Raw genomic sequence first — 25809 nt, forward strand, 5'->3', positions numbered from 1 at the left:
AGCCGCTGTGTCAGATACAATAACCACCCGCTCCCGGGGGCTTACACACACACACACACACACACACACACATACACACAACATACAGACATATACCCATTTCCAACACCAACATGCACATTCATTTAGTTGGACACTGATGCGCGTGCACACTTGTGCCATCTTTCTTCTTTATTAACGCTCACGTATCCCCCTTCTTCTTCTATGTTGGAGAAGGACGGCGGCGAGGCAGCCCAATCATCTACATGCTTTGATCTGTGATAAAGCATGGAGGTATATCTGTTCTGATCATTCTTCATGCACAGATAAAGGGCAAGGCGAGGAAAATCGCTCACACACCTTTCACTCTCTGAGCTACAAACAGACATAAACACACACACACACACACACACACAAGCACGCTCTCACCGAGACCTTTTGCTGCTGTTGCCTGGCAACGTGGCCGAGTGTCCAATCCAAGCGGAGAGCAGTGGCCGGTGATGTCACAGCTGCTGCTGACCAGCAGGTCTGAGGGAGAAAGAGAGGCAGAGGAGCAGAGGAGAAAGTTTGAACCAAGTAGAAAGAAGAGGAGAGCAGGAGGAGGACGAGGATGATGAAGAGCAGGTTGAAAGCTAAGGAAGCAGAGCAGGTTTAAGATGACCTCAGCTGATGTATTCAGAGATGCACTGATCAGAACTCTTTGCTCGAGTCTCTCAGGCTTTGACCTTTCAGAACCAACTGAAGCCGACTCTGTTTTTATTTCAGGGACTATTACTAGGAAGTCAAAAAGAATATTTATTTAACCTTCTTGAACTAAGCTGTTATTTATTTATTCTAACAGAGGCAATGTCATGTCGCTGTATTAGAGATGAGGCGATGTAAAGCAGAATTTTAATAATATTCTAAAACAAAGACAAACTTTTTTTTTTTCAAAATTTCCAAAAGACATTTGTTTTCTAATTTTGGAAGATTCTTAACAGGTTTAAATGGACAAGACACTTTAATCCTCACTGTTTAGCTTTCCGCTTTCCCGTCATCGCCTAAAGTGTTGCTCTCTCTCACCCCCTCACAGACGGAAAACTTTAGATGCTTTGATTTAGAAAATATGGCTTTGATTTCAAAAGTTTCCCTAACTCAGTCTCTGTGCTGTTAATGCTGTTAGAGCGACGTAGAAGCGGTTAACTGCAGTTCACTGATTGAAGAAAGATAGCATTTTTAAGTTTTCAACTGGCTGCTTACAAAGCCAGAACCAGTCAAGCTAAAAATTGTCTGTTTTCGGTCACCGGTTGATTTCTCTCTAAGTGCTCCCATCTGTAGGGAAACAGGAAGGTAATATTCCAGCTAAGAATTTGAGCAAATTTTCAGTACAACCGATTCAGTCTAACTTAAATGTTTCCTGTAAGTAGGTCAGTAGCAGAGTTTCTGTTCTTTAACTTTGGGCTGCATAGTAAAATAAATAAAAGATCCTTGCAATATCATTTCTGAAATTTCCTCCAACGGTGTTGATGAGGATTGTTCCATAGTGTCCACATTTTCTGATAAACAACACTACAGAATGTTATTTAAACAGCTTTTTAGTGTCTGTTTTATGATGATGCCTGAGTATGGAAGCCATATTGGATTTTGAGGTTTCAATTAGTGATAAACTCTGACTTTAAAAAAAAAAATCGATTTCATGTGACATTAAAGTAAAAGTTTAAAACTTTTAGCATAGAAAATATAGGCAGCAAATATAGACTGCCTGTCTAACTTATAACACCTATCTATGCTGCAAAGACACGCGTAATTTTATGAAAACTAGAAAATACTGAGGTTTGTTTTGGAGGTTTTATTTTTCCTTACTTAGTTACAGTAGTTAGACAACTGTTCTGAATTAGTCTAATTTATAAAAGAATTTCTGAGTGTGCAAACACATTGCCACATTGTCATTTCCTTCTGCTACCACAAGAGGGGGAAGTGTCTGCAGCCTCAGCAACCTGATGCCCATCTGCATATATTTTAATGCATCAATTGTTACTCACAGCAGTGAGTGGCCACAGTTTAGTGGCCTTGGTGTTCCTTTTTTCTTTGTCCCTTCCCTCCTGTGACCAAAGAAGAGGCCAGGGTTAGACGAGCAGAGATAAAGATTTGAGCTTCAACCTTGGTTGCGCCGTGGGAGAGAGCTCTGTCTGTCTAGACAAACCTGGCTCCCAACGGGCTGCTGAGATGATACAGAGAGGAGGGGCACAGTGTGAAAGAAGGATGGAGGGGAAGAGGGCATAAAGGAAGAGAAGCAATCCAGAAATATTAGGACAAGAGAGGAAGAGCTGTTGTGAAGGTGTGGTTGAAATGGTGCTGGTCCCAAAGCAACCAGCAGTGTTAGTGTGCTTTAGCCCCTGCTGCTTCTCATAGGCAACCTCAACCTCTGCGGGCCGCACACTGTTAGAGCTACTGCTTTAATCCTGCAGCTCCTACGCAGAAACGCACTTGTACGTCAGAGTGGATTTTTAATCTCTCCCCTTGTATAATCAAGTCATACTGTTTGGACTCGGTGGGTCCATCTCTGTGCCCTGTTCAGTCCCCATCTATAGGGAGAGGAGCGTGATGGATTATATGAATTAAAGCCAGGGTGTGCTGTAGGCCTGAGGCTGAGGTAGATATAGGAGGACCTTGCCATGGAGCTATTCTGAAGCGGTCAGAGACCTTTAAAACGTCCCCACCCTGACCTATTATACAAACATTCTCCTCCCAGCTGACATCCTTCCTCCAATCTCTTTATTCATCCGCTTCTCACCTTCATCTCTGTCACCTTTACATCTCCTTCATTCTCTTCTCTTCTTTCCTCACTGTTTCGCTCTTCCTCTTTCCATAGCATCCAATACACTCCCTCCCTGCCTCTCCCTCATTCTTTGACACTGGAGTGATTGATGGCACTCCAGAGGCTTCAGCCTCCTCCCATCCTCCTCCCTGGAGTCGAACAATCAGATTGCATTCTTGCATTTGCTGTTTTAGTCCCAACTTTTAGTAGTGACCAAATTCTCGCCTTGAACAGCTGGTGCTTTGAAATATCCAGTCAGTTTTCATGAGTTGAGGACTAGACTAACTGATGTGCTAAATGTAATTATTTGAGAGAATCTCTGTGTGCTCTAAGTTGTATGAATTTTACCTTTCAGTCTAATTATATTGAAGTGATTTAACAATCACAGATTTACTCATTTTCATATTTTTGTCAAACACCTTTGCGGTCATACGGACACTGCAACACTGTTATGTTGGCAGATTTTGGTTTGAGTGAAGGTCAGGGTCAAAGCCAGGCTGACTTGGTGACCCCTGACCCAAGAACGGCCCTAACCCCCCCTTAACAAGCCGCCTTCTGTCACCCTCCACGGAATGGCCTTGCCGGGTGCTTTTAAACTATGATTCTGTAGACCATGCATGTCAATTATAATTTTACTGCTTAAATCGGGCGTGTCCAACATGCTGCCTGACTGTTAATTGTGGCCCTTGGATTGATTTTGTGATAGATACTTGGATACTTTCTAAACAATTTTTGGTTTTACATTTTTTACTAAAAACCAAAGCATTGTGAACAATGCAAAGCATTCGTCTTTGAAGAGTCATGTCGTTTTGCTGTTATTAAAATTGATTACATACACTAAAAAAACTATCTACAAGTGAGTCAAATGTGTTTAGATAAGTGTATTTACCCTTAATTTGAGTCTGTAAATAACATCCGCCAAATTAATAATTATATTTACCCGCAAAATAAGATGGTTAGATATTATTCACTTGAAATAAGATGCTTTTTTTTTCTTATATTAAATGTAATTTTTCATATTCTATTGGCAGAGAGTCTCAATTACCTGATCAATTCTAGAAAAAAATTTTTTTTTTAGAAAAATTAACTTACTTAGATGCATTTGTTCCTGAAAATAGAATTTTTTGCTGAACAACAGTAAAACCCCCACCTTTGCTATTTGTATTCCTTGCTTATATCAAGAAAATCATAATACATATAATTTTTATATTTTCTGCGATTCATTAAAAGCATGTAAAAATTCTGACAAATTTTATTTTTTGCCTTTAGTTAAAGGAAATTATCATTTCTCACTACAAATAAATGATCTGTCTGAGACAGAGAACCCATTTTTTTCAAAAGATTAGCTATTTAGACAGTCCCATGGTGCCTCTACTTCTGTAAAATTGTTAGAGCAGATTAACCACTGATCTTCAGGAATCTCTGAACCAGACTTGAATGGGTTAACAATTCTCTTCCTTTTAGCTTGATGCACCTCTTTCCCATAATTTCACATAAGAAAGTGTTGCCTTACGTGCCTCAATTATCTCAGAAGCCGTGTATACATTTAAAATAGAAGAGGAATCATTCTAGCACAGCCTGACTGACCTAAAACAGGACAGGTTCAGTGTGATGTCGTGGTAGGGTCTAAAATAAAAATGTTATGTTTCTTTATATACAAAGCATGTAAAAATATGGCTTGAAAAATTATTCTAATATAGTTACCTTAAGATGTAAGATCACCCTTCTAAAATGATAAGGACGTCTTTAAATAAGTCTGGAACATTTAAAAAGGTACTTTAAGGATGAACGAATGTGAAGATCATTTAAGAAATACATGGACAAGGCAAATAAACATTGAACTATCAGTTTATTATATTTATGTGTTGCATGGCTAAGGGCTCCATACTTGCTAAATGTGGCCCCTGAAGATGGGATCCAACTTGTTTCTGACTGAGCACCAGGAGTGCAGCAGTGTGTCCTGCAGTACATGGGTTTGTTGTAAATCACCACATAAAGTATTTATAAGGTTAAACTTGGGGACTCTGCTGCTGTTAGCTTTTGAATTAGTGAACTCCAACCAAGAGAGAGGGAACAGAGAGGAGTGATTTCAGCCTCCCTCTTCAGGGGCCGAACAAATAGTGCCACCCTGTGGCCAGTTTGGCTCACTGTCACAGCCCAGTGACTCATTCAGATCTGAAAATCTAGTGAGAATAAATCCTAGTTCTGCAACCGCAGCATCATTCCTCGACGTTAGATTTTCACTCCTTTATCGGGTTAGTCTTTTAATCCAAGTGGGTGGCGCTGATAATAGCTCATATTTACTTTTATCTGTAATGTTCCACTTTCTTGCCCTCTGTACCCGTCACGTGTAGAGATTCATGGTGTGGGTTTCTGTGGTGTATCACTGTGTGCAGCCCACAGTGTGGCTTGGTCAGTTGTACAGTGAGTTTACTGACTGACTTTTTCCTTCCGCTTGGGTTAGAGTGTTAAACTTAGCTGAGGATGTCTCACATCTTCTGCTGCTGGGGGCTGACAGACCACCTTACGCCTACAAGCGGGCTCCCTCTCGCCACCTTCTTTCAAAACGTAAGCCTGGTTATGATGCAGAGAAACTGTGATGGTTGTAAAAGTTTGTAAGAGTTTTGAATGTGCTGGGGGTCAGAGGTTAAGCAGCCATCATAAACCCATCTAACTTGCTGTTTTCACCTTTCATGTGTGAGCCTGTTGACACGAGTGTGTGAGAGTGAGGGAGTGTGAGTGGCTGTTTCCAGCCGCGCCATCACTTTCCGACTCCGCTCATCATCCCCCTCTTTTTCACCTCATCTATCTGATCAATCTCCTCGCTCACTCACTCATTCTCTCCCACTCTCTTGTGCCATGCCCCCCTTTCTTTTTCTGTTTTTTTTTATATGTGTGTGTTGTATTATACTCTCCACTCTGTGCTTGAGTTCCTATTCTTTTGAGAGCTACTTCCTGTTATGTTGCAGGATGTGGGGAGGAGGTGGGGCCTTGGGGGTGTGGACTAGTGCAAAAACTCAAAGAGAGATAGAGAGGTAGGCCTGGGAGGGAGGGGTAATTCAACCATATGATTTAACACACTCGACACAGGGAGGGTGAGTGAGAGTTTTTCTTTAGGAAGCACGCACGCTCTCACACAGATATGACCAAGACAGCGGCGATAGCGGCCAAGGACTTCTCCAGTATGTGGTTGCCAGGTGAGTGGCTGTCTGTGCAGCTCTCTGTCATTGCTGCCCATCATTTGCCAAGACCAATTAGGCATTAGGAAATGGGAACCGTGTGTGTGTGTGTGAGTGTGTGTGTGAGGAAGAGTCATGTCTAGGCTGTTGATTAATGTCACTGGGTCTAACGAGCTCAACTAATTAGAGAACATCAAAGAATAAGAGGTGAAAGCATGGAGTGGATGCAGGGAAAGGTCACCTCACTTTCCCTCTGAGTGTTCATGTGCATGCATGCTTTAAATTAATATCACATATTGAATATTCTTGTGGAAAATACAATCTTTAATGGAAAAAAAAATGTGCTGCACCAGCAGCAACATTTTTTTTTTTGTCAAGTGCTGTAGCATTAGGGTTTTACTTCACTGATGTTTCACTGATAACGGTTTTGCAACTTTTAAAGTGGTATAAACTTTGTGTGGGTGTGCATGCTGTGAAGGGCTGACTTTTGCTTTGACCATATTTAATTTCTCTTTAGATATAAAAAAAAAATGAATATCAAAAGGGGAAACACTTTAGATATTCCCTTTTCTCAGCAGTGAAAAATGTTTAAAGAAAAGCAGAATTAATTGCAGCTCTTCTCACCTCATGGCCCCATTTAGGTGGTCAGCTCAGGCTGTCACTTCTCACAGCCTGAGCTGACCGGCTAAACACACACACACACACACACACTCACACACACATGCACGCACAACAAGGCTGTTGGTTGACTCACCAATTACCAGAAATCAATTTTTCAAATGTCAATTAGCTCATGTTTGCTCCGGGCCCCGCATCAAGACTGAATTTGTTAAACATATTGCACATTTTCATGCGATAAACCTTTTATCAGAGGGTGATTCATGGATTTGAAACGCTCAGAGTCGCTTTTTAACCTCAATGTGGTCACTCTCTACGACCTCGGAGAAATTACTCCGATCGTCGGGGTGACACATCACCCGCACAGAAAGCAAGCAAGCAATAAGAGTTTCACTGTAACACGGCGGAAAATATTGCAGAAAAAGCGAAGGTATAAACTGGTAAATCTTGAAAGTTATGTCAAAAACTTTGATACATGAGTGTGCAGTAAATTTGCATGGGTTTGCATACTACTAAAGGATCAGTGTAACAATTGAGGGTGAAAGTAAAACAGTTCTTCAACTGAGATTAGAAATTAACAGATTTTTTTTTTGTCTTGAAAGAATTGATGGATTCAAATTTGAATTGAAATTAATACATGAAATTGCGTTTTTTTATTGTCCAGACTTCATTTTTATAGCAGACAAATTGTGTAATATATGGTATTTATCTACAAGAAGACATGAAAATTGATTACAAACGCAGTAGTTTATTTTTTTTTTTTTGGTTAATTTATTTATGAACTGAAAAAAATCCCTACAGTTAGAATGCTCCAAGTGAGATAATGAGGAACCAGCAACCTCTGTTAGATTCCTACTTTAACATCTTATTATATGATTTTTTAAATTTTTTTATCATTCATTGGTTCATGAACTCTTGTCATTTTATATTAAAATCTAGCAATAATTTACACATGAATACCCTGCATTGTCTTCAACTTTTTTTGGAATCAGAAATAACTTTTTGATACCAAATATACCCAGAGGAGAAAGGTCCAGACTTTGCACAGACGGCTTGTTCCTTGTTCCTTTCTGTTGCATCATTTATTCATGACACAGGATTATACAGCATTACATTTAATCTGTTTAAGATATAAAGTTGTGGCTGGTTTCGCCCGCTGGCCTCACAGATCAACACTATTGATCCTTGCAGTTGCCTAAGAACGAAAGTGTCTCCTTGCTGCTTTTCATTATGTTTGCTCAGAAGCAAAACCTTTTTAGAAGTGTGCATCTTCTTGCTCCTAATATTAACTTCACACCCTTAACTTGTAAAGAAGCTAAATGTGATAGGTAAAATAAGTTGAGTGTTTGAACGCGCAGCAGCATGTTGTGAAAGATAAGCAGTTTTTTTTTTTTTAAGATGGAGTGAAAGAGAGAGTGAGAGAGAGAGATCAGGTTAATATTAATAGCCACACTGACAGTAAATGTTGGGTTTAGCACTCAGCATTCAACCCGGCGCAAGGGGAAGTCGGGAGGGGAAGTGAGAAAAAGACACAGCATCTTGATATACTGTCCCACCACCGTATTACTGACCACATTATCCACCATGTTACTGTCTGCAGGCCGTTTTCACGCCATGAATCAGCACACACCTTGTCCCTGTCTCCTGCACACATGGTCAAAAAAGAACATGCATCATTTCATTCTGTGTTTTGTTGTTTTGTAACCTCACAGTCCAAGCGCCGTGACCCGAGCAGCCATTAAAGTAACGCTTTTGTCTCCTTACCAATTTTGTGGTGAATTTTTTTGTAAATAAGAGGAAGGTGCTATTTTGGGGCAAATTCTGTGGTTTTCAGCAGAAATTAGGCAACAGTGGACAGTTCTCTAGTTTCAATAATAGCCACCAAAATCTCCAAAATAGGGGGGTGTATAAAATGTGGGAATAACCACAAACAGACCCCAACATAGGCTAACCAGCATCCTCCTTTTTGTCTCCTAACCAAATTAGGTTCAACTTTTTGAGGGAAATCCTGCAGTCATTGTGAAGGTTTGCATGCAAGTGTGTGCCATAACAGTACAGTAGGAAGAAGAGCTTCTCAAGCAGATCGTCACCTACTCCCCCTCAGTCCCCATCCCCCCAAAGACATTAATGTGTGTACTGAAGTAGACTGATCTCACATCTGTTTCACTCAAACAGAAGTGTCGCCTCTGCAGGGAGTCACAGGGGTGCTTCCAGAACCAGCCCTACGTAGGCTCTATTGGGGATTTTCCTGGAGATGGATGTGCATTGGATGAAACTGGGGTTATTATAGACTCCTTGTATGGAATACACTGTGTGGTAAAGAATAAAGTTTCTAGCCGCGCTTAAAAGGAAATTTAGTTTTAGAAGTGGGAAACTCAATTTGACCTAATACAGGTCCCATATTTTTACCCACAGTTGCCCCAAAATCAAATCTGCATAGGCAGTAAATTACGTCCATTACGCAAACCCCAAATAATCTCATGTTGAACTGAAAAATTTAAAAAAGGTTAAATTTAAAATCTAGCTGTGATACTAAAAAAAAACTACTTTTAATTATTCAGATGAATGAGTTATGAGAAAACTTAAATCTGTGCAATTTTAAAGACAAAAAGATGAAAAAGACAATATTAATACAGCACTTCATTACAGTTTGCACTTTTTTAAAGCTATGATTTAAAAAAATGTTATGCATACAAACATAATGAAATACATTATGAAATCTTCTGCCTGGTTTCACTTTTTTTCATGTTTTTGTGTCAGACATGCTGCTTGGAGGCACTACTATTTCCTTTGTTCTAAAGATTTTCCCCCTTTTACAGCAGCTGTTTCGGGTTTCTGTAGGTTTCACCGAGATCATTTTTGATTTTAACACTATTTTAATTCAATTCTACACCTAAAAGAATCATGAAAAAATATAAAAACCTTATTGTTTATTAAAGTCATAAAAAGGTTCTGAAACAACACCACAACTCAAGCATACCAGACTCATATTAGGAGAACCATGAATGCTTTCTCTATACATAGGCAATAAACCATTACCACTGGGCCATAAAGTCTCTCTGGGATTGTGCTGCAAAGTTTCCTACTGAAAGTGTAAATAAGCCTCTCCAACTGCATAAACAGTCGTTAACTGTATGATTGCATCTAGTTTTTACCCTACTTATTATTACTATGTTATTTATTATTAAAGCTGGTATAACATTGAACATTTTCATAGTAAGACAAATGGACTGTTACTCTTAAATTAAATATACCGTTCTTAAAATATTTTGGTGTTTTTGCGGCCCTGCTGTTATAAAACAAAATAAATGACATGACTGTTATTTTAGTTAATATAATTTAACTATATGCTAAAAGTAATTGAAGAAATGTTTAAAGTAGAGAATCAAGGATCTTTATTTGAATAGTGAGACCAAAATGAAATGTAAAGACACAACAATTCACTGTGAATCAGAATGTTTTAGATTATTTTCCTCTATATTCAGGGCTTTAATATATTTAGCAGATTTGCAGGGAAAGCTGAGAATTTGGGGTTGGTACCTTCATCACAGGATAATAATTATTACTTTAATAGAAGATTATTTCCCAAAGCGATAATCTGACACCCCTGCAATGGATTTGCGACCTGTCCAGGGTGTACGCTGCCTCTCGCCCGTAGACAGCTGGAGATAGGCACCAGCACCCCTCGCGACCCCACATGGGATTAAACGTGCCAGAAAATGGACGGATAGATGGATACCCTGACGTTAGTGTACAAAAAGGCAATTTTAAGCTACTGTAAAACATTTTAAGGCCTAGAATGATTGCATTTATTTTGGCCTTGTTGTCTTCAAATGGCCTGCTTGTATGTTCAGCTATAAAAGGAAACACCAACTTTGCAGTGACCATGCATCAATTGATACCTGCTTTGGCTAATATTTTTCTATTTTCAACTGTAAGGAAATGTGGTTATCACTCTATTAATAAATGATATGTACCACTAGGAAGTCACTCGGTTATTTTGGTTTGATCCGTTATATTTCATGCCAGTTTATAGGCACCAAAAAAGGAAATAAGACTCAAGCTAGATTTAAAATATTTTGTGTAAAACATAGGTTTCACAGGGAAACATAAAAGAAGGCAGAGTTGTATGTTTTATCTTTTATTAAAAGTGCAAAATTAAAAGTTTAAATAATTTTTATGTGCATTACCGGTACTTGTAAATGGAATTTCAAAAAGAAGAAAATGGGAGCCCAATTTGCTGAGAAGGCGGATTTAAAGAGGCGGCATCTGACCAGCAGCTGGTTCATATAGAAAAGGTCATTTGGTCAGTGGTGGTCAGCGAAGCAGTGTGTCACTACCGCCACCCAGTGGTGGACATACTGCTTGAGTGCTTACTTTTGCTTTTTTTTTTTTTTTTTTACTTTTTAGAAGCATTCAGACAAATTTGAGTCAAGTTTGTATTTAGTGAAATAAATGAAATCAGGATGAAACGAGAGGCAACAGAACAAGAAGGGAATGGGGTACAGAAAAAAAAAAAGGAGGGAGACTGAGAGTTTATTATGCAGGTGGCAGATATAATTAGTTAGTCGTTGGGCAGATTTGCATGTTTTCACAAAAGGGAAGTTACTGTGTGTCTCGGTGTGTAGGTGTGTGTGTGTGTTCATGTTAAGGGAAGGCAGTGCAGGAGTGGGGGAGAATTAGTTTCAAATGGACACAACAAAAAGTCTTTTTTTTTCTACAGTTTGTGGTTTCAGATAAATAAAAGGGTTTTTGTAGCAGATAATGCCACAGGCTGATAACCAAACATAAATTACTGCACACAGTGGTACATCTATAGAAACGTACACACCTTTGTATTCTGTGTAAACTCCTCTCAAACCATTCCCATCTCTGTTTCTCCGAGCCTAAATTCCACTTTTGTCCTGATAAAAAAGAGGCGAAGACTTAAATTTGCGGACCTGTTTCATTCATGACTGTCGCCCAATGGGACTGTCCCAGACAAAGAACCAGAATGTGATGCGGTCTTGTGATGAATGACAAACAACATGAGACATTTTAGGGTTGCTATACTCCCACGAAAACACCTTGGGTTATATTTAGAATGAGCAAACACCTTTAGGTCGAACCCACTCCTGTTTAACCACTAATTGGAAAGAGTGAATGAATGTGGGTTGTATATATAGTTCTGAATGATTCAGCCTCATTGTTTAAGTTTACAGTGTGTAGGTTTGTTCTGTGACCTGAAAAACAGTCAACCCCAACCTAACAGAGATCGCCGCCCTGGCCTTCCTCTTTCCCTACTGTCATCTACATTCTGGTCACTTACATCTTTTGCTTCTTGAACTTCTTCCGTGACACATTTGACTTCTGTCGTTTCTGCCACAGATATCAGGATGTCAAAGCCAGCAGAGGTTGAGAAAGTCGGGGCTGACTCACCGATGGAAGGCACAGGTAGGATTTGTTTTGCTTATTTTGGATAAATAATTACTCCTTTAGTACAGATGTGTAACATGCATGGCATTGGAAAGTATTGGTATAAACTGGCGTGTGAGCTGTGCTGAAGATGAGATTTATCACTTTTTCCTTCGCCTCCTACGCAGAGTCAGAGCGGAATGGACCTGAATCAAATCACCAGGTAGGTCTTCGACTTGAGATCGTTACAATCATCTTCCACCTCCTTCACCTACAAACTGATCTGCAAAATAAGATAGCAGTGTCAGACAGTTATCTCAATCAGATTTAGTCTTATTTTTGTATCCCTGGTTAAAAAAAACTTTAAAATGAATTCATTGCGTTTACTTTAGCTGCAGGAACTCGCTTTGAAAAATAAGGAAAAATAAACCTAGGATTTTTTGTTATTATTTTCCATAGGAAAAAACATAATTAAGAAGCAGATGTTTTTGACTTTAAACTTTAAACCATGAAGTTTTTGCCAATCTGAAAGCTGTCTGTGATATTTTTCTAAACTCTCTTTATCAAGGGGTTCCCAAAGCCTGGTCACTGCTCAATTTGAAACCCTTGGAAAGTTTTTGTGTCGTGTTGTGACACTTTTTCCGCTTTTTTTTTGTACTAAAAAAAATAGAAAAATATTAATAGTCATATAATTTTTGGTATAAAATGGTTAAATGTTTGTCTTGCATAAGTAAACAAGACCAAAAGGAGAGTTTTTTTTGGATGCCATTCTAGATCTAGCAGAGTTCTGTGTCTTTTCTTACACTTTCCCCCAAATGTTTTCTAAAGGATTTAAATCTGGGGACTAAAATGGGCATAGAGAAAGGTTGATTTTGTGTCTGATTTGGCCCCTTTTTATTCTTGTCCTTCCTGTCAATTTTTCAGTTTGATGGCAATGGCGAGTATATATATTTTTTTTAAATGAGCTTTTAATTACAAAGAAACAGAGAAACCATGCACTCCAAAGAGGTTCTTAGTGTCTTTGGAATGGAAAAATGCCCGCAGCATGACAGATCCTTCACCGTACGTAATAGCGGGGATGAGGTGCTTTCCCACTTGTTCTCATTTTGGTTTTCATTAGACTCAAATAGCGTAATTTTATGTAAAGGAGTTGTAGAAATATTCTATTGGGCTTTCGTGATAGTAGGATACAGAAAAAAAAATAGAATAAGATATTCATATCATCCATCCAAAACATCCAGCAAACATGTAGTCAGCGTCTGATGGCTGTTTTGGATACTTGGAGACCAAAATGCAGCTCTGTGCTGCACGACTCCAACGCTGAGTGTTGAAAACCTTTTTCATCCTCCCTCGACATCATTTTCAGTGTGCATGGTGGGAAGATAAACTTAAGTCAACACATGCCTTGAGATGACATGTGTTGCGAATAGTCACTATATAAATAAACTGAATTGAACTGAAAATTAAGCTGACTTACTGCGTTGTTTTTCCAGTGAAGTAGTGTTTTGAATGTTTTTGCTCTGACTGATGACACTTATTGTAGACTTAAAGCTAGTTAAACCATTTCTACACAAACAAAGATCAACACCTCATCACTTTCATATTTTATTTCGGGGAAATGTCTCCTTTTGTCAAAGCATATTTATATCCCAGCATTATAAGAAGGCACAGATTACAAATAACATGTTACTTTCAACTTTAAATAGTAAAATAAAAATCAATTTATTTCTCATTTACATTCATTTAATAGGACTGCATTTATGATTGTGAAATATAAAGTTTGGTTAAAAGAAACAAAACAATATCTTAGTGTCTTTTTTCATACGGAATAAATGAGAACAAATAAACCAGATGATATGTGTTTAAAGTTTGGGATTATCTTACATTTAAATGATTTGAACAGAAAAAGATTGGTTATTCTGTAAAGTCTGCATGTTATCTGGTGTTAAATATATAAATAAAGATCCCAAAAGAAGATGCTTGTTCAGTCAGAAAAAAACATACATTTCAGTATTAGACATATGAAGTAATAAAAAATGGGTACTTTGTGTAATTTTGTGGTTGATTATTTTTATTCTTAAAGGTTCAGGCAATGAAAGTCAGTCCCTTTCCTCTCTCCCCAAACCTGAACAGCAGCAAGGTGAGTGAACTATTGTCAGTTACAGAGCTGCCTGTGCATGTCTCTGCGCAACTCTGCTTCAGTGTTTGTGCATCTTTTGTATCCTAACGTCACGCTGTAGACTTATTGACAGCATGGCTGCTTTAGCTTTGTGCTTAATTCTGAGCTTTGAATTCCTCTTTTGTTGCGTCAGGTTGACAATATGTCCACCCTCCACCCAGTCTTCACTGTAAATAAATGCACCAAAGAGGAAAGCGTTAAGGCCTCTCTGCTGTCACTAATCCCAATGATAACCAAAGTAAATATACAACATTACTCATGTTACCAAGTAATAAATCTTCATTTTCATGTCAACGCTGATATGCAAATAAAACCCTGGAAGCTCAGGCTCCCAGTCCAAACATGCCTTGTCCTTGGAGAAAAAGATCATCTCTTTGTGCAGATTAAACATCGATTAGAGACGAATTTTAGCAATGTTTACATAATTCCTCCATTACTGACACATCACTTATGATTCATTAATCCAGAGACGGGGGATGTGGCGTCAACAACCATTTAATTCACTGTGAAGATTGAGCTCGCCCGGTTCAGTAGCTTGGCAGAACCAGTACTTGGCAAGGAATTTACTTGTTGACTCCACATCTCTCATCTCTGTCTGAATCGGCATCATTAGCTTGATAAAACACTTTTTCTGCACTATTTTTTCTTCTACATGTGTCCCTATATGCTCTTTGTCCTCATACCAGAATAAGATGGATGAGTGCTCAGAAATGTCTCCAGGCCTTCCTCCCTCTCACGGTCAGACTCCTTCACAGACAGCCCTGCAACACACTCAGCTCATGCTGACTGGCTCGCAGCTAGCAGGGGTAAGACTGACCAATATGCAGATATTCACTCTGCCATGCTTTTGTGTTGCTTGCTTCCCTTTTTCTGCTTTTTAAACACTTTTCTCTTCTTTAGCCTAACTCCTTGCTCCTTGTTCCTCTCTTCCTGCCTTCCTTTTTTTGTTTTCCTCCAGCTGACAGCTTTGTTGCCGGCGCAGCAACAGCTGCTGCTGCAGCAGGCTCAGGCACAACTCCTGGCTGCCGCTGTGCAACAGTCCAATGCCGCCCATGCAGCTCATGCTGCCCATGCCGCAGCGCAGGCCAATCAGCAAGCTCAGGCAGCTGCAGCAGCAAATCAGCAAGCCCAGCAGCAACAGCAGCAGCAGCAGCAGCAACAACAGCAGCAGCAGCAGCACACAGGACAGACAGGGCAGCAGGCTCAGTCCCAGGGACAGAGCACACAAGAGCAAAACCAAAGTGTCCCTCTCCCTCCGCCTCAGCTCACACTCTCTCAGCCTATCCAGCTCACAGCCCAGGTACTATCCACCAGTCCAAGTGTGGTGGAGACTTTCAATGGAACCACTTGTGTGTTTGAAGCAGTTTCCCCTGCATCCTATGTTTTCTGTTCACCCAGAGCTACTCCTTCTCGTTCATGGAAACATAACATTTCTGTTTGTTTGCAAATAAGAATAATTTTCTGCATTTTTATATGTATTTGGTTCTCTGTTGAACAGGACATTCAGCAGTTGCTGCAGCTTCAGCAGCTGGTGTTGGTGCCTGGTCACCCACTTCCATCTCCGGCCCAGTTTCTTCTCCCACAGGCGCAGCAGGGCCAGCAAGGTGGGGAGTCTAAATCTTCTGATATATGCAGTGCTTTCCTAAAATAACGTGCTTGTTAAACGTTTTCTCAGTGTGTCAGGATTTACACTTTTTTTTTTTCACAAGTCCTTACTTCCCCACAAGTTTGATTTTTACAAAAAAAAGGCCTTTAAAAAAAAGAATTAAAAACCAAGTTTCAGTTTTCAGATTATTTTTACCAGATTAAAAACTTGATGAATTAAATTTAAGTTTCTGCTTTTAATCTGAAAGATTTCCCCATTTTTTTTAAATTTATTAACAATTTATTGTACGTTCTTTTTGATCAGGACTCTTATCGACACCAAATCTTATTCCGCTACCTCAGCAAAACCAAGGGAGCCTCCTGTCTGCTCCAACTAGAATGGGACTCCAGTCACAGGTAGGAAACTTTTTCCCCAGCGTAAAATATAACCCCCCTCCCTAAACAAGCACTGTGAAAACAAAACAAAAAAAACTCTCCCCTTCCTTTCTCATTTTCACTTTTATTTTCCTCATGTCCTGTCAGGTGCAGCGAGATAAGAGCATAGATGTGGCCGTTGGAGGAGGCATGACCACAGTGTCCTCTGTGACCTCTCACCCTGAGGAGCCCAGCGACCTGGAGGAGCTGGAACAGTTTGCCCGCACCTTCAAACAGAGACGCATCAAGCTGGGGTTCACACAGGTGAACAGAAGCCAAACTTGCGTCGGCAGTGAAGCGTCTTTATTTGTTTTAACTCATGTTAAACAGTTTTTGTTGAACCTTTTCCACAGGGGGACGTAGGCCTAGCCATGGGGAAGCTGTATGGGAATGACTTCAGCCAAACCACCATTTCTCGCTTTGAGGCGCTTAACCTTAGCTTTAAGAACATGTGCAAGCTGAAGCCACTGTTGGAGAAGTGGCTCAATGATGCAGGTGGGCTCTAAAATTGCATTTAAAGTGAGACGTTTGCTCCATCTGACTGAGGATTGGTTCAAATGAAGCTGGGATATAAGGTTTGGATTTTTTCCTGCAGAGACCATGTCCATAGACAGCACCCTGCCCAGTCCCAGCTCCCTGTCCTCTCCGTCTCTGGGCTTTGAGGGGGTTCCTGGTCGCAGGAGAAAGAAGAGAACCAGCATTGAGACAAATGTTCGTGTGGCCCTGGAGCGTTCATTCCTGACGGTGAGATATTTCATTATTATTCATAATCGATTCAGTTTTTTTAGGCAAATATCTGAACTCCTTACATGATATTTAATTCTTCATTAGCCAGTTTAAGGTTTTTTATTTATTTTATTCTTCTTATTATCTTAATTTGAAGCTATATAGATAGATATACCTACACTGCCTACACTGCAAAAAAGGAAATCTAATTAATTTTGTACATTTTTTTTAATTGAGCACTTATGTGAGAAACTTTTTCCAATGGAATAAGATCATTTGCTTTTAAAATAAGGGAAAAAAACAACTGCGTTGTCATATTTCAAGTGCATAATATCTAATGATCTTATTTTAAATGCAAACATACTAATTCCATTGCCAAATCATCTTATTGAGCTGCTCAGATTAAGGGCAAACACTCTTGTTTTTAGATCATAATTGCTTTGTACAGTTGCATGATTGATGATCTATAAACTTTAGATCTTTTTATCAAACATGCAAAACAAAATCCACCCTACATTTAAGGTTCTGATCATACGTCCGTCTTCTCAGATACGTTTTCAGTGTGTGCTCTGGTATCTTTAGCTTTTATTGTCAAAGAATCTTGCTTCATGCTGACTATAAACCACCATCATTAACAACATCCAAAGCATTTATTGGGAAATGTAAAAGTAGTAAACTGGTTCTCCACTAACATGAAAATGAAAAGTTATTTTATTTCTTATTTGTATTTTATTCATTCCTCTTTCAAAATGCCTGTAAAGTAGTGATATTTTTTTTATGTACAGTCCAAGCATACTGTATCTAGCACAGCTAAAAGAAACTGGACTTTTTTTTCCCCCTACAGAACCAGAAGCCTACCTCAGAGGAGATCCTGCTGATCGCAGAGCAGCTCAACATGGAGAAGGAGGTGATCCGAGTCTGGTTCTGCAACCGCCGGCAGAAAGAGAAGCGCATCAACCCCACCAGTGCCACCCCTCCGCTGCCCAGCCAGCCACCCACTGCCCCTCAAACGCACAAACCGCCCTGCTACAGCCCTCATATGGTGAATATCAGACCATTCATTCTGTTTGCCACTTCTCCCACAGCCTCGAAGCATCTTCTCAATGTCCTTTCATTCTCTGGCAGATGTCGAGCCAGCTGTCGCAGGCCGTGACCAGCCTCAGCACAACGGTGACCACCATGTCCTCAATTTGCCCCCTGAGCTCCAGCCTCACCTCAACCCACCCCTCTCTCACCTCAGTCCACCCCCCTCTGAGCTCCACACCCTCCCCAGCGACTCCTCCTCCTCCTCCCCGCAGCACAGCCAGCCCCGCCACTCCCAGCCACAACACACTCAACCTAAACACAGGGTAAGAGGCGCGGGGCCCGTCACAGGACGCACAGCAAACCTTCTGCTTCTTTTTTGGGGCCTAAAAGAAGAATGTTTATCATGTCACCTACCAGTGTTTATGGCAGCAGAATGACAGTTTAATTGATTAAATAATTGATTAATTTATCTTTGAATAGAATAATCATACAATACATAAAAAATAAACATCTAGTGGTCTGAACATTGAAATAAACATTCTAGTTTTGACATTTATATTTTTAATAAGAAGTGCAGAGGCTCTTTGGGGTCCCCTGCTGGCCTGGAGCCCTGAGCTGCAGCTTAACTTGCTGTGATGTAATAGATTTAAGGAGCAGCTCAGTTATATTGCAAAATTCCTCATGTCTATCAGTAAAGAGGCAACTATAGGTTTTTTGCCTTTTTTTTTTTTGTTTAATATCAAAGTTCGAAAAAGGTCAAATAGCATGCGTCAGCAGTTTCCGTAGAAAATATTTCTAATTCTGAAATATTTTGGTTTTTTTACCAACTTTCATAGAACCAAATATCAAGTGTAACTCAGTGTATAAGATGCATTCATCTGATATTTTATAACAAAAAAACTATATTTTTTTTATGTATTGTTTAAGGTTGTTTCCTTTTGCAAACTTCCCAGTAACAAGTTATTACAACAGGGACATTAAACCAACACTGCTGCATCACAAAGCCACATTTTCATAATAGTAATCCCTATTTTTACTGCATAGCTCTATGATCAGTTCACCTGCCGTTTGTATTTAATTTTTCCATACCCACTACAAAATTTACACACACAGATATTCCAGCATGCCACTTCACACCTCAACTTCCTCTTCGCAGTTACACAATCTAACCGTGTGTTTCTGTGTGTTGGGTTGACAGCTTGTGGCGTATGGGTAAAAAGAACGGTGAAATGTCCAACTACATCACTGACTTTGCTGCAAATTTGAGGTAAGAACAACGCTGAACATATTACATGCATATTATGAGCATACTTCAGCTGTGTTTGTGTATTATCTGTGCTTAAACTGTTCTCCAGAGGTATGAACCCTTTCCTTCTTGCATTTCTAAGCCTTGTTTCATACAGCTGTCTGGATTAGTTTATCCTTTGTCTTTCCTTGCTACTAAATCTGCTTTTTTTCCCCCCTCACCTTTTTTTCCTCTGCCCGTCTGTGTTTGTAAACATGCTTGCACATGCGCGTGCCGCATCAGGAACACTGTGATGGGAGTTAACACGGGGATGAACCAAGCCCTCCTCGGTAACAATCCCCTCGCTACTATCCAAGGTGTGTTTGTAAGAGAGGAAACAACTAAAAAGGGAGTTTAAAATAAAAGATGAACTGTCGAAATAAACATTCATATTTAAGAAGAATAGGATTTTTTAAGCACTATATAAGAAATCTCATTTAAAAGTCTATATAGTGCTTTAAGAAATATATTCAAACTTAGTATATGGTGTTTGTCATGGTACTAACAAAAAGTTCATGCACTTTATTGAGAATTAAATTCTTAGAACAACACAAAGTTGGGGGTACATATCCATCAGTTTTATACCTTTAGAGATTAAAATAGTATTTTGATTTTTTTTTGCAACAGAAACTTAAGCTCTGTCAGGCTTGATGTGGACTGTTCATAAGAAGCGATATTCTAGCCTCCTTCTTAAGGCTTTAACTGAGCCACTTCAGCCAAAGCCACTACTGTTTAGCTCTGCTAATATTTGAACTCATCTGATCAGCAGGGTCTCGGCTTTTGTGAATTTTTACAGACGTCTTTCATTAGACTCTCTTTTTGACGCTCTCCCCCTAATGAATATGTAAAGTGCATGACTAATAGGCTTCCTATCAACACGCTCTTCCATTTAAGCGTAAGATCTCTGCAGCTTCTCTAGAATTATCGAGGGATTAAAGCTCTTCTTGCCCTGCCTGTCAGTTTCGGTGGGCAGCCAGGTGTTGGTGGGTTTGCAGGGAAGCTGTACTCTATCTGTTATTACGTGAAGGACTGATAAGTACTCTGTAAAATGTTCAGCATGGGATATCGAACACCTATTTTTGATGTTACAACCACAAACTCCACTGAGGTCAGTGCTTTTTACAAACCAGTTCTACTGTAGCTGCAACACATTTGGAGTTCCTCTTCTGCCTTTGGACTTTAAAAAAAACAAAAACTTTGGCTTATTTGTTTTTCTGCAAAATAGCTTGATATATATTTATAAAGCATGGGAACATCTATTATTAAGTCTTGCTTAAGGTTCTCATTTGAATTTATGTTTGGGATTTGATTAGGCCATTCCAACACAGGAATCTACTTGAATCTATCAGATTCCTTAGGGGCTCTTACTGTTGAGCAATGCGGGCTGAGCAAGTTTTTGGTAGTGGAATTTTTCCTGAAGAAACCGGTGAGAAAAAAAACATATTTTTTTTATTTACATGCCCTTATGTAAACAGTCTAAAAGAAGCAGACATTGCAAATTTATTTCTATTTAATTCTACTGAAATATATATATATATATATATATAAAAAAGAAAACTTGAAACTAAAAATGCTAGATTTTAAGCCAAATTCCAGGCCTGTATACATTTTGAGGTTTAGTTTAAACAAATAGTTAAATTAAGTGAATTAAGTTAAATGTAAAATTTTTGTTCCAGCATTTGTCTAAAACTATTTGAAGGCTGTAGTTGTATTATAAGAAGATGTAGGAAAGTTTGAGAGGTATGAATGCTTCAGCAAGGCATTGTAAATAAACACATTGTCAGATTTTCCTCCTCTTAAGCAGTTACAGTCTTATGCACTCCCACACAGATGTGGACCTCAAAACGCACATGCACATACAGAACATGACACATGAACATGACAGCCTCAGCAGCAGGACTCTCAACTAGCGTCAGTTTGACATAGAAGCTGTTTAATCGGCCGCTGTGGGCTTAGACACAGAATTAAGAAGGGGGGGATGCATTAAAAGAAGAAGTGTGATGATGACTAATACGGTTACACACAGAGGGAGAATCAAGTCGCTCTGGTTGACTACCGACTGGAGACACGGATGAATAGGCACCCGAGTGTGTTTGCTCATCAACAGTGTGAAACAGCTGACACAGAGAGCGCGCTCAGTGGGAAATAAATAACTTATTTTTGATCAAATGTCGCCATCTACAACCATTAATCCATCCCAGCAAGTGTGTGTGCGTCTCTGTGACTGTGCTTACGCTCATGTGAGGGCTGCTGTTGCTGCTTGTCATCTGTTTAACTTATCTTTAGCCTTTCATCTGTTTTTTTTATCAGTAAATAGGACATTTTGACTCTTTGAGTGAGAGAACAATCTGTTTTTAAAAGCCAATAAAGCGTGCAGCCGTAGGCGGTGTCGATTTAAGATTGTGAAACATTAGAGTAACTATCTAGAGATCAATATGTTGTTTTTAATGTTCTTAATAAAGTATGAATTATAACGTTTCAGAGCTTAATTTTGATGAACAATCACTCAAATCTTGACTAGAACTTGTTATCACAAGCTTCATGTGTCTACTCTTGCTGTCTGGTATTCATTGAAGCTGTTTCCTGTTTTGGGTTAGTTTGGATAACCACATATATTACTGTTTTCTTACTGGCAGGGTAACAAATTAGGGGGGAAAAAAAGTATTGGTTTATTTTTATTTTTTTAAATGTAGAAGTCTGAATCGTTCTTTCTTAGACTCAGACGTTTTATTTCTTCTTCCACAAGCTTTTTACACTATTTTTCTGTAATTTTGGCCCATTTCTTCTGACATTACTTCATAACGGAGATCAGAGTTCGACTTTATGCTTCTTATATTTCAATTTTATATTCAGTCAGTCTTTAACTTCCTGGTTGTTGTGTTGAAATGCTGCTTCAATATTTTCATAAAATGATCTTTCCCTACGACGGTTCAAAGTTAAAAAGGTATTCTTAAGTTTGCAAGATTCACTTTTTTCCTCCAAATTTAACAAAGGGCGTTCTTTTTACAGACATGCCATTATCTGTGCTTTGCAAAATTGCTAAACAGCAAAGTAATCTAAGTGGAAGTAACTGAACAGGAACAAAGTAATATACACATTTCTTATTGTTTTTATAATTTAAAAACAGAAACAATTTTGGCAGATGAACTTAGTTTATTCTTTAGTTTGTCACAGAATTTACAAACTACATAATGATTCCCCTGTATCATCGGAGCAGGTCTTCACTCTCTCTTGTCAGAGAGTTCTGGTATTTTCATTGCATGGGGGGAAAAAATCATGTCAGTGAGTCATCTCGGGGGCCATATGCTAAAATATGTCAGATGAATCACTTTCTTAGATATTTATCTCCTTCCCACCATGAATAACTGTACATACAAGAAGAATCAAAGCATTGGTATGATACAGCTAGCGGCATAAAAGACAGAGCTGCACGGAATGACGTTCGATCCTTTTCAACTTATTTTTAATGTTCAAAACCTTGGTCTTTGCCATAAAGATAACACAGCTAAGATAGTTTGATATTAAAGAAAATATAAACCATATTTAAATTTTTTTAAAAGACATCATATTTAAATGTAATTTTCTCTAACTTTGTCCCCATATGATAAAAAGTTAGTTAAATAACTTTAACAGGGAATCTTCCTTAAAGTTAATAGGTTAATGTCATTGTAAATAATGTAATTACATTATGTAAAAAAGAATTAAGATATTATGTTTACATTACATTATGTAATGATAAATTATACATGTAATGTAGATTGGTAAATTCACAAACACATTATTGTTTTCTTTAAATATTTAGTAAAGTATGAAATGCAGAATTAAATTATTAAATGCTGCCTTAAATAGTTTTATTTTTAAAAGATAAATTCATTTAAAAATGTATTTATTTATTTCACACTGTATTTATTTGCATATTGATTTAGAAATTTATCAATATTCTTCAGGTTTATGTTGCTTTACTGTAAGTTACTCAGTAGACCAACCAGAACTAAAAGTGACAAAGATTTAAAGAAGAATAGAAGAGCACAACTCGGGCTTTTATTGATTGGATAAACATTTGGTGATCTTACAGCGATTCACTGCAGGTTCATTGGATCATGATGAAATTATGATAAATGCTCGAGCAAAAGATGCTGTGAATAAAGGCTAATTTTCTCTTCTTTTCTTTCTCCAGCCCTAGCAGCCAGTGGTGGCCAGCTGCCTCTTTCCACTCTTGAGGGTGGCAGCAAGGTGATGCTGGGGACCTCTGGGGGTCAAGGAGGCGGGCTTCCCTCATCCCTCTTCCTTAACCACCCCACCCTCCTCCACATGGGTCAGAACCCGGGCGCTGGGCTGGTCAGCGCCGCCGTAGCCAAAGTCTCCCAGGCCTCGCCCTTCCCCTCAGCCAGCAGCATCAGCCCTACGCCCTGCTCTCCCTCTCCTTGCTCCAGCCCTGCCTCCTTCTGCTCCTCCAGCGAAATGGCACACAGCCCGTCCTCCCTGGGGGGGCCCAAGATCGAGTGACGGCATCTGGTGGGTCAGTCAGAGAGGAGCAGAAGGGATTAAACAAGAACCTCGCCTTCCACACCAAAGCTATCTTTTTCTCTCTCTTCCGTTTTTCTGTTTATTTTTTTCTCAAAGTCTCTTTCCGTCTTTCTCTCCAAGTCTTTCGATGCCAAAAATACACAGAATGAAAGCGGAGAGGAGGAGGGAAAGAACTAAGAAAAGGGAAAAGGAGGAGAAAGAATGAAACCAAAAATCTTTATGTATCTTTTAACGGATGAAAAGGAGATAGCAACGGACATTTTCCTCTAATAACGCACGACATGCTACGTCTCTCTGAAGGAAAACAAACCATGACTCTGCAAAAAGCAGTGGAGGAGACGGCATGTCCAAGTGCATAAACCAAAAATGACAAAAAGATTACTTTGACTATATGACAAAAAGAAATGGCAGCACGGACAAAGAAACAAAGAGGAGAACTATCCTTTTTTAAATGTCATTTTCCTAAAAGCTGCGGGTTTAAAAGAAGAAGAGGGGTAATAGGAGGAGGAGGAGGATACGTTTAAACCAAAAATTTTACCTGAGAAGGAGGTGGAGGAATACACAATGAGACAAAAAATATAAAACCAAAAAAAAAAAAAAAACAACGACAACCAAACCAAAATCACAAATACCAAAAATACGGAGAGAAAAGCTTTATTCAAAGGACGTGTAAATACTGAAGCTATCCAGGACCAGGACTCTACTGCTACTGCAACAAGCAAACACAAGCATATTAAACATGAAGAACCAGCCCATCCTGTCACTGACTCATTCCGTCTGTCACCTCATGTGTCTCTCACTGTTTTGTTTTTTCAATCATTTTGTAAAATAGCGGTAGTTTTGTGTATGATGTGTATTTGTGTCAGCTGGATGAGCATAAGAATGCATTCTTTTCTCTTAGATTACTTTTTAACAGTATTTTTTAAAAAAGTTTAAGTTTTTTTTTTTTTACTATTTATTAGTGCTGTTACACATTTCAGCTCCTATTTATTGTTGTGTGCTATTGTAGTTTTAGCTCATCATTATCATTGCCATCACCTTTGTCCTTGTCATCACCATTGCTACGTATTCTGTTTGTAACGCTACTATCCGTGCAGAGGGACAGATGGCGAAAGTGATCCAGTCCTCACCAAGTGCCACTGGCTCGCAGATCGAGTCGAGTTCACTTTGCTTTAATTTCTGGGAGTGAATCCCTTCTATAGGAACTGGCTGAAAGTTTTTTTTAAGCGCTTATTAAGACTGCCTGCCCCTAACTGTGAAAGATAAGGGATTAATGATGTAAAACACCAAATAATCCAGACATGCAAAGAAATCTTGTTAATAAATCTGTAAATTAAGTTGTATGTAAAAAAAAAAAAAAAAGCTGGAATTATTAACATGGTATTGAACATGAGAGATAGCTGAATTATTTATTTATTTATTTATATATATATATATATATATATATATATATATATATATATATATATATATATATATATATACATACATAGTTATTTATGTAGCAAAATCAAAGTGCTTTACATGAAATGAGCAATAAAATGAAAGAGAAATAAAAGCATGAATTTAAGCATAGAATAAAAACCATGATAAAAGCAGGTAGTAAAGGCAAGTCTAAACAAAAGGGATTTTAAATTTTATCTAAAAGAACTTAGACTTTTAAAACATTTACAGTGTGGAGAAACTACTTGCATCCCAATGTGGTGTTTGCCACTTCTTTCACATAACTGGTTGTTAAATCTTCTTCAGTGTTCTGGGAGCATCTCTGATCTGATCTGACCTGATTCAAGGATTGAGTCACCTTAAAACCTCAGAGCTCTACAAATGGGTTCATAGGAAGTATGCATTTAGAAGAATCGGGAACTAAAATAACCACAGCTATAGGATTTCCTTTACTTTTCATTTACATAGGTGGTAGTGTCATTTTACTGCCTTTTCATGGAATAAATCTTATACCTTGTCCTATTAGAGGCCATCGTGTTTGGGAGTCTAATTTCAGGTTTACTTTTTAGCTGGTTCTTTTAACTCATCGGTCAGAGGTGGAGGAGAAAACAATGTTCCCTCCACCTACATATTATAT

The 25809-nt window shown here is 38.8% G+C and overlaps 1 protein-coding gene across 6 annotated transcripts in view; it reads left to right on the plus strand.

Moving 5' to 3' along the window:
* The window catches only part of pou2f2 (POU class 2 homeobox 2), an 85316-nt gene extending 60249 nt beyond the window's left edge, over positions 1-25067 (plus strand). Inside the window, exons 1-16 of one of the 6 annotated variants that reach the window (XM_015370848.1) lie at positions 5846-5973; positions 11941-12006; positions 12156-12190; positions 14051-14107; positions 14833-14952; positions 15105-15446; positions 15645-15750; positions 16056-16147; positions 16274-16429; positions 16519-16660; positions 16761-16909; positions 17736-17933; positions 18017-18240; positions 19116-19184; positions 19446-19519; positions 23380-23708. In XM_015370848.1, the coding sequence (XP_015226334.1) occupies positions 5919-5973; positions 11941-12006; positions 12156-12190; positions 14051-14107; positions 14833-14952; positions 15105-15446; positions 15645-15750; positions 16056-16147; positions 16274-16429; positions 16519-16660; positions 16761-16909; positions 17736-17933; positions 18017-18240; positions 19116-19184; positions 19446-19519; positions 23380-23708 (2214 nt within the window). In that variant the 5' untranslated portion in view covers positions 5846-5918. Of the gene's footprint in view, positions 1-5845; positions 5974-11940; positions 12007-12155; positions 12191-14050; positions 14108-14832; positions 14953-15104; positions 15447-15644; positions 15751-16055; positions 16148-16273; positions 16430-16518; positions 16661-16760; positions 16910-17735; positions 17934-18016; positions 18241-19115; positions 19185-19445; positions 19520-23379 lie in introns of those variants that run through there. The other 5 variants (XM_015370849.1, XM_015370846.1, XM_015370847.1 and 2 more) reach the window with 5 other exon arrangements.
* Positions 25068-25809: the final 742 nt, after the last annotated feature.

This window comes from Cyprinodon variegatus, unplaced genomic scaffold (genome assembly GCF_000732505.1).
Source record: "Cyprinodon variegatus isolate N-32 unplaced genomic scaffold, C_variegatus-1.0 Scaffold48, whole genome shotgun sequence".
Lineage (NCBI taxonomy): Eukaryota > Metazoa > Chordata > Actinopteri > Cyprinodontiformes > Cyprinodontidae > Cyprinodon > Cyprinodon variegatus.